Here is a 9847-nt window from a genome sequence, read left to right as displayed (position 1 = left end):
TATAATTTCCATAAGTTCTATCCCATTCCTATTACCCATATCCATCTTGAAGTTTGTAAGCTTACTTATTGAAGATGCCCATAGGATGTACTTCCTTAATGCACAATTTCATTTTCAATATGCACTTCCTTGTGTTGCTACTCTAACTAAGGCTGCTGTCTGAACTTCCCACAATGTAACAGTATCATTGCTTGCTGGAAGCAATGCATCATGGGATATGTAGTCTTGAGAAATGGAGATTGCATCACGTCAAGCAGCAGGGAAAGAGATGCAAAGTGCTCTGGGAATCCTGGAAGTTGATGAAAGAGATGGGCAAACGGAAGACAGCGCTCACTACATAAAAGGGATTTTTTCAAGTAGGCTGATTGTATTATCAGAAACATCCCTAGTATGTATTCCTATTACAATGCTGATGTAATAACAGGAGAGGATATGCTGGGACTTTAGAGCTCCTTTTAGAATATATTAATGAATATTGAGCTGTATTAATTTGTATTTTTGTTATAGTTGCCTGGAGTTCAGCTTTACACATCCCTAGGATGAGGATCTGTTAGATTCCAATTTTCGGGCTGGTATAATCTCGGTTAATTTATAATCAGTAGTGGTCACCGGGGCAAGCAGCCAGACAGGCCATCTGCCACTCTGGGCACAGTCACAAAGCTCACTGGGCAGCGTAAGTATGGACATAGCTGTTCATGGTCCTTCAACACTTGACTCAAGTGCTTCAGTTCATCCGTGAGTTTTCCAATCTCCTTCTTAAGGGAGGAATTCTCCTGTTCCAGACATTCATATTCCTGCAAAAGGAAAACAGAAAGATGAAGTTAATTTCCTACACGCAGCTGACTTCCTTTCTGGTAATTCCATTGAACAATAACCCCCAACTAACACAAGTAATTCTCTTTCAGACTGAATCTAGGACAATAAATAAATAGGCAACACAGTAAAGATAGTGAAACACGAGACAATTTCTTAGTTTTGGAACGAGTGTTCAAGAGTTTGAAGTAGAGATTTTGTATTTGGTATGTTCCCCTGTTTCCCCCTTCTGTGTTGTTGCATTTAGTATGACCCTTACCCAGGCACTCCCAGTCTCACTATGCTGTTGAGTTAAGCTGGCCATACACTATTAGAAATTCATTTGAACGTTCATTTGAAATCATTCGTCAATTTTGCCATCATTGAGTCAACTAATTTCTTTCGAAAGCCCATCAAAGCTTCAACTAGACCGGCTACATGAATGGAATCCCAGACATATTAAACTGCTTTCTTTTGTGCCTTGCACATGTACATTACAATATGTATGTGTGAACAAAAATCACATTCACGGTTTGAATTTTGTTCATTCAAATATGAAATGAATCATTTTACACTCTGCTCCTTCGATGTTCCTCATCACTACAATCGAAACAAGGACTAGACCCAACTAACTAACATTATAAAATCAAATGTTCGAAAAATAAAATTTTCCAATGAAATTCTACTGGTGTATGGCCAGCTTACGTTTCAGTTTTCCACCTCTGCAGAGTCAACTTTGGGAAAGCCATTGGATGGGGGAATTTATCGAAACTGGAGCAGACAGAATCTGGAGCAGTTGCCCATAGGAACCAATCAGCTTTTCTTTTTATTAATTCAAGCTCTGAGAATGAAAGAGAGTTGCTCCAGATTCTGTCTGCTCCAGTTTTGATAAATTCCCCTCATGGTCTTTTTACACGTCAAAAACATCCTTGCATTGTATTGAGCTAAAGTAGCACTACACTGGATTCTACATCTGTGTGTTCTAGGTGAGTTAAACTGCCTGTGAATAATGCCAAGTCAGCAAGTTGTCATAATGCTGATTCAAACTGGGTCTCTGGAGGTATGTCTTTTGCATATGTCAACATTCAAAACAGAACAATGAGAGAGAAGTGTATCAGTACTGGAGCAGACAGAATCTGAAGCAGTTGCACATAGTAGCCAATCAGCTTCCCTCTTCAGTTTGTTTGTTAAAGGAGAACTATTGGAAGATTATAATATACTCTTCCAATAGTTTCAATAGATTTGTAGTTTCACCAAAGGGGGAGGGCCGGAGTTTGCCTACCCCTGCTCTAGACCTTCCCCAATATATCCAAAATATAATGTTGTGGCTAGAGTTGGTGTTTCAGCTCTGAAAGCTGCTAGACATACTTTAATGCTTCTTAGAATTGCATAATGCAGATGTGAGCACACTTACACCACCACAGCTATTGAGGAAGCTATTGGAATTCCCAAGCAAATTTGGAAATACTGGAGCTTCAGCAGAGAGCACGACCCATTGGTGCATATCTTTCAGTTTTACTTTCATCTTCACTTCCCAACTGAACAGGGCAACCTGCCATCTGTGGTTGGGTGCCTTGCAGAACAGATACTGCATGTATGCCCGCACAAACTTCTGCATAAGGATGATGAACCCCGCCGTGAACGGGAATTGTACACACTCTTATCTCCTCTCTTCTGTTTCTGCTACTAAAGAAAGGATTATTTACTATAAGTGTATGGCTCTTACACATCTCCCTGCCCGGCCCTTACCAACCTGGGTAATCTGTCCGTGTGCAAGCTGCTGCATTGACCTACCTTGTGTCTCTCCTCTTCTCACGCCTGAAGATTTCTACTGCGCATGAGCCCGTCGCATGATTCTTTGCAGCTGCCCAAGAATCTCCAGACGGGAGTGTGCAGTAGAGACCCCAGGTAAGTTTTAACCTTTTTGATAACTTTTTTTTCTGCATATATCTACTGCTCGCTAGCAGTAGATATATGCAAAAACACGCAAGGGTTTGAGTATCCTTTAAATCTTAAAAATGCATTGAAGTACTCTAATTATTAACAAAAATTTATCTTATTTGTGTATCACTCGGCTGTAGTTCCTCAAATCATCTCTGAATTGGTGCGGACACTGTCCTTCCTTCTGGAGGGTGGCTACTTTTGATCCCTATGGTCCCTGTGTGTGTTGTAATGTAGCCACCGCTCCAAGCTCACTCCTGTGATGGACTACAATCTCAGGTTTAGTTTACTAATTTGTATTGAGCTTGTAGTCTATCACAGGAGTGAGCTTGGAGCGGTGGCTACTTTACAACACACACAGGGACCATGGGGAACAAAAGTAGCCACCCTCCAGAAGGAAGGACAGTGTCATCACCAACTAAGAGATGATTTCAGGATCTACAGCGGAGTGATACACAAATAATCTACATTTGTGTTAATAGTTCAGGTACATAAATGCATTTTGGAGATTTAACTCCTGAGTTTAGTGTCACTTTAGGTGAAAGATTTATCTTGTCCACATAACCTGACGTTATGTGTTTTTTTAAATGTATTTTTATGGAATCTTTTCATTCTGATTTACCTCGTGTAACTTGTCTGCTTTTTGCGTCTGTTTCCGGCGACTTCTCTGGGCGGCCACTCTGTTTTTTTCCCTCCTTCGTACTTTTCTGTCGCCTACATCAGAGCCCTGGAAGAGAGTGAGACAAAAGTGTACATTTGAATCTGAACTCCAGGCAAACATTTTATAACACAGATGAAATAGATACAAGAGCTGTTTTACTTGCCAAAGGATTTGTATTTCTCTCAGTATTTCAGTATTGAGATCTACACACCTCTGCCATACAACATAGCTGCTATCATTGTTGTCTGTGTCCCCATAGGGGAAATTTGCTCCCACTTCCTGTATGTGGTTGTACCATTCTCTGGATCAGGAAGAAGCAACCCAATGAGATCACAGACAGAAAAAAAAAGTGCATGCATTGGAAGAAAAATGTCCCCACTTCTTGTTTCTGGTGGCACCAGTCTGCAGGACGGAATGTAAGAAGAAAACTCCCCTGTCGGGACAAGGGATAGCTGATGGCGCCGGGTTCCCAAGTAGAAACATCGTTCCAGCAAGTTTGCAGCGAGTTGAACTATAATACAGTAAAGCCCATCTCCCGCGAGCCAAAAAAAAGGACCCTGCCCCCACACTGCACAGGTTATGTGCATTTTTGTGTCTCGGGAGTGGAGTAAGGGCTTGTTCACACCAAGCGCGTTCTATGTGCAGTGCAGAGCAGTTACAGAACGGATCAAAACTGCGTCCAATGTATTCCAATTGTATTTTGGGCTCTAGTTCACACCACAGCGTTCAGTTCCAGAGCATGTAAAAAAAAACTGCAGCAAGCCCTATTTTTCCTGCTCTGGAACGCATGCAAATGCACCAAAAACGCATGCAAACGCCCTGGAATGCACTGGAAGTCCATTTTAGGCTAAGAAAAAACAACAACTTTTTTTATCAAAAACGCGGCAATGGGCTTTAAGCATTAGGTGTCCGACTCATATATTGGAGGTTCTACAAGAACTCTCTGGATAGGAAACACAGAAACAAGAAAGGAGCATCAAACCCAAGGTAGGGGGGTCTAAAAGTAAGTTTTATTAAAAAAGATCCAATCCAAACAAAGAGCAAACACATTCTGGGGATTTAGTGGGTGTTGCACTCTGGGGATGAGCAGTAGAGTAAAAAAATATTTCAGAGTATGTTGGAAAGCTCCACAGCAGCTGAAGCAATCTATTTAATAAGACAACCTCAGGTTTGGAACTCTATTATTGTTTCTATAGCCCTTCACCACACCACCCAAAGCTGCAAAAACTTCCATTTCAACAGGTAAATTCAGAATTTATATACTGTAAATGACTTGTGTGGTTTACACTTATGCCACCGACATCGTGAGTTTATTTGTTGTTGTTGTTTGGTTATTTGTTCATTATCTCAGGGGAACTTACATATTTCTAATATATATTTCCTAACTTGTGAAACTTGGTTGAAGGAACAGAAACCTTCTTATGAAAACTTCATGATCAGCTCAACATCAAACTGATATCAATATACATTTTGTAATCTTTATTTGAAAAGTCACGTGTTATAAAGCTGTGCTAGGCCTATAGAAGAATGATACGGAGAATAGCACCCAACCTTATTTATCACTGTAACCCAAAACCTAATAACACTAAGTTTAATACTTAACCTAATCCTTACACTTCACCATCCCTCGAGCTTATCCATAACGGTTACGGTAACCCTCAACCGAATTGAAAATCCTCAGTTAATACTTCACCTAACCCTTAAACGTTACCTCATTCTATCCCTTGAGCTTATCCATAACTCTTACTGTAATCCTCAACCAAATTCGCAACCCTCACTGTAAATACACAACCTAATCCTTAACCATAATTATCACTGTATCCCAAAACATAACACATAACCTTCAGTTTAATACTTAAAGGAGAACTATGAGGTGAGTGCTTTTCACTCACCTCATAGTTCTAGCCGACCTGTGACAATGAGACTGTCACAGGTCGGCTCAGTAGATCGGGAGGTGAGCGAACACATACCGGGTTCGCTCACTTCTCGATCCTGTCACAGCTTTCTGCCGTGACAGGGGAGGGACTGGATTCCCCCCTCCCCGCTCCGATCCGCTAGCGCTGACTGGCGGAACGGATGGGGGAGGGGACGGGTACAGCTGGCTATGCCTCTAGATAGGCAGAGCCAGCTGTCAGTCACGCAGCTGGGCGGATCCCGGCATAATTGTCGGGATCTGCTTCAGCTGCGGCGTCTCAGTATACCACGAGCGGCACCTCACGGTATACTGCTGGGTCTCAGTATACCGCGAGCTACAGCTCGCGGTATTCTGAGCCTAGGGTGACGAGAGGACGCTAGTTTGTGTCCTCCCGTTACCCTAAGGAGAACTATGGGGAAAAGACTTAACCCCATACTTCTCCTTTAACCTAAGCCTTTCACTTGCCCTCACTCTGTCCGTCAAGCTTATCCATAACTCTTACCGAAACCCTCAATCAAATCCTCAACCCTCACTGTAATACACAACCTGACCCTTAACCTTAATTCTCACTGTAACCCACAACATAACCGTCAGTTTAATATTTAACCTAACCCCTCACTTTACTATCTCAAGTATGACCATAATTCTTGCTCTAACCCTAACTCTAACTCTTACCCTTAGTTTCATAACTCAAGGTAACCCCTAAACCTAGACATTATAGAATAACCTTAAAGTAACCACATCTCTAACAGAGGTGTTACCTTTGTGCTAAACATTTTCTGTGGAAAATAAAAACTATGTAATAGTATATCAACAACACAACTCTTTGTTGCAACAATTCATATTTCAAAGATACCAAATACCAGCTCCAAAAAGTTACATTCTGATTACAACAGATGGCCATCTCTAAAATCTGAAGAGGAAGCAAGGAGACCAAACATGTCCTCTGTAACCAAAGGATCCTTTTCCCAAAACAGATTGCCAATCCAAAAATGTATTATCAGGAAAAATGCAAAACTGCAGAAATATACAAAAGAAGACAAAAACACGACCTAAAATGAAGGATAAATGGCATGAAGAAAATATGTTTGAAAGAAACTAGGGACAACAATAAGTTTGTTTGACATAAATGTAATTGTGTTATAGATATAAAACCAACTTTATACTGCGCTGTCTTTTAGGTGAAGTTCAAGATGCTCATAACACGACTCAATAGTCTACCATTTCTGAAGAAAACAGCCATTTAGCAGGAGGTAATAACAGTTTTCTTAGGAGACACATTTCTTGCTGTCTATGCGGGGAGGGACTGTCCCTAATATCGGTCAGACATATCTAACCTCTACAGCTTCAGTTGATTCACAGAACTCACTGCCACAGGAGGAAGATCTAGAGATTCATGGAAGAAATAAAGATGACATTTGGCAATTGCTGAGATGTGCAACTGCCTTCAAGATTCTATGAAATGATTGTCTGTCTATCTGCTTCCTTCCCATAATATAACTTAATAAAACTAAGGGATGGCCAGATCACTTTTAAGCTCCATAAGCATTTGCATAAATTCCTGTAATCACTATTTATAGTTATTTAGTTGTTTTGTATTACCCATGTTGGGTTTTATGTGAAGTATAGAGTAACAAGAATAACAGTTAAAAACAGTTACAGAGCCCGTGGCTTTGGTCTACATACTGGTGCCAGTTCAATGATTTAAAGTATTCATACAAGATAGTCAGCATGTTATCCGGCATTTTCAGAGGGAGGTCAGCAATGGCAGGCTTCATGTTTCTCTTGTGACAGATTTCCTTTACTAAACAAACACTAAGGCTAGGTTCCCATCTAGGCGACACCTCACCTTGCGGCAATCGTGCACAATTCCGTGCGGATTGCTGCGCGGTCAGGAGTTGCCAAGGTGTGAACTAATCGCACTGTGGGTGCCATTATATTCTAATGGCACCCCAGGCGGAACGCGCGGTTTCCCGCCATAATTCCGCCCGTGCTTTCGAACACGATAAACAAGCCACGCGTCATTTATCACAAAAAAAGGTACTTGTACCTTTTTTTCTGCAATTGCCGAGCGGATGTCACCCCATTTAAATCAATGGCGCCACACGGCAACCGCTGCCTGAATTGTGCGGGACCGCACGACACCCGGGTCGCGCATCACAGGTGTAGTGCAGGTGTGTACCTAGCCTGATATGACAGCATATGAATTGTATCTTCTTAAAGAAATCTGTGCTGAGGGAGTATATGGCCTGCCATCGTTAAGCTCTCCTTTTGAAAATGCTAGCTACTTGGCTGCGGTGTTAATCCAGTGGCTTCAGTACTCTCCGAGGCACTGACCCGGAACAAGTATACAGATCACGAATTCCGACTGCACTTAAACATTCCAGATCTGCATTCTTGTTCAAGGTCAGTGACTAAGAAAATATCCAAACCTTTGGATTAGCGTGACAGCCCGTCAACTTGCATTTTTAGAATCAGCAATTGAAGCTTCCATGTTTCTTTACAAGAATTTGCAGTGGTGTGTGTGTGTCAACAGTCCATTAGGAATTTAGTCATTTATTGCGAAGAGACAAAACAGAGCAGCCAGAGAATAGAAAAATCCCCGACACAATATGAGGGATCATGTCAGGAAAAGTGCTAACATAAACGTTACCCATTACAACCAATCACACTGCAGTTGTCATTGCTACAGTACACAGTTGAAAATGAAACACGCAATCTGATTGGTTGCTATGAGCTGCACAAATTGTTCTTTCCAGCACCCTTGTCATACATGAGCCCCATAGATAGTGTCTCTTATTGTTACATAGAAATACTGGCAACCCAGCATACACAACATGTCCCAACACACAGAACAATGCACACGTGAAATACTTCTCTGTGTGCTGTGCCTGTAAAGGTGTTCCTTAATAAATGCTCTCACTTTCTTTCAAGTAGTAATTCTTGGTTTAAAAATAGCTGCTCACTGTGTGGTTGTCGGCTTTCATTTGACAGTAATATGCTTGCAGCTCAGAGTAATTTCTGCAAAATGAGCAAATAGTGTTACCTTGCAATGGGGAAAGTGAGTAGAAGTCTGGAGTGCAGCAATAGAGGGATGACCAGCAGGAGGAAGGAGGTCCTGATTCCCCTATATAGATCTTTAGCTATCACTAGAGGGATCACCAGCAGGGGGAAGGAGGTCCTGATTCCCCTATATAGATCTTTAGTTATCACTAGAGGGATCACCAGCAGGGGGAAGGAGGTCCTGATTCCCCTATATAGATCTTTTGTTATCACTCGAGAGATGACCAGCAGGAGGAAGGAAGTCCTGATTCCCCTATATAGATCTTTTGTTATCACTCGGGAGATGATCAGCAGGAGGAAGGAAGTCCTGATTCCCTTAAATAGATCTTTTGTTATCACTAGAGGGATCACCAGCAGGTGGAAGGTGGTCCTGATTCCCCTACATAGATCTTTTGTTATCACTAGAGGGATCACCAGCAGGGGGAAGGAGGTCCCGCTTCCCCTATATAGATCTTTAGTTATCACTTGAAGGAACACCAGCAGGGGGAAGAAGGTCCTGCTTCTATATATAGATCTTTATCTATCACTAGAGGGATCACCAGCAGTAGGAAGGTAACCCTAGTACCCCTATATAGATCTTTAGTTATCACTAGAAGAATCACCAGCAGAAGGAATGAGGTCTTGATTCCCCTATAAAGATATTTAGATATCACTAGCGGGATCACCAGTAGGAGGAAGAAGGTCCTGATACCCATATATAGATCTTTAGTCAGTCCTCATTTAGAATACCGTGTCCAGTTTTGGAGACCTCGCTAATAAAAAGATATTGATAGAATAGAACGAGTCCAAATGTGGGCAGCAAAAATGGTGAAAGTTCTGAGGGCTAAAACTTATCAGAAGGGACTGCAAGGAACTAAAATTTACAGTCTTTGAAAGGGGGAACTTGATTGAATCCATTACATACATTATGGGTCTGAATAAGGTTCAGGAGGGCAGTACAGATCAATACATCCAGGGACAGTAATCTATTCCAAACCTTCTATAATTGTATCATATACCAGTGGTGTCACGGGGGGGTGCGGCCCGCACAAGGGTGACACCATTGGAGGGGTGAGACCAAAATGACTGACAGTCATTTTGGTCTCACCCCCTCTGAAAAGTCGGGCACTCGGTCATGGACTGAGAGCCCGACAGTTGCAGGAGAGAGGAGGGGACCCAGCGGCATACCTTCTCCCGCCGGGTGAACGTCCCCCCTCCTCTCTCTGCCGGCGTCCATCACCAAGATCACAGATGCAGCCCCTGTCACCCAGTCATTAACTTAAATGGGTACAGTGGCCGCATATGAACAGGAACACCTGGCATTCCTGGTGCAGGAATCCCAAATCACTCTGAGTGAATGGGGCCTTCAAGTACATCAAGTACATGTCCATGCACATGCATAGCCTACAAATTACATTAGACAAGAGATAGGGTTTGAATATCAGTGTGTCATGCCTCCTAGTGGCTATAGCTGGTAAAACACTGTTATTTTACTC

The 9847-nt window shown here is 42.2% G+C and overlaps 1 protein-coding gene across 1 annotated transcript in view; it reads right to left on the bottom strand.

Annotated features, from left to right (window-relative positions):
* Window positions 1-572: 572 nt before the first annotated feature.
* BATF3 (basic leucine zipper ATF-like transcription factor 3) overlaps window positions 573-9847 on the bottom strand; it is a 10784-nt gene continuing 1509 nt past the window's right edge. Inside the window, exons 2-3 of the mRNA XM_018555038.1 lie at window positions 3356-3460; window positions 573-794 (exon numbers count right to left, since the gene is read on the bottom strand). Coding sequence (XP_018410540.1) covers window positions 606-794; window positions 3356-3460 — 294 coding nt within the window. The 3' untranslated portion in view covers window positions 573-605. The remainder of the gene's footprint in view (window positions 795-3355; window positions 3461-9847) is intronic.

The sequence above is a fragment of the Nanorana parkeri genome, unplaced genomic scaffold (assembly GCF_000935625.1).
Source record: "Nanorana parkeri isolate BGI_ZX_2015 unplaced genomic scaffold, ASM93562v1 scaffold1, whole genome shotgun sequence".
Classification (NCBI taxonomy): domain Eukaryota; kingdom Metazoa; phylum Chordata; class Amphibia; order Anura; family Dicroglossidae; genus Nanorana; species Nanorana parkeri.
Note: the sequence above shows the minus strand (reverse complement) of the source record. Positions and strands in the feature narration are given on the sequence as shown.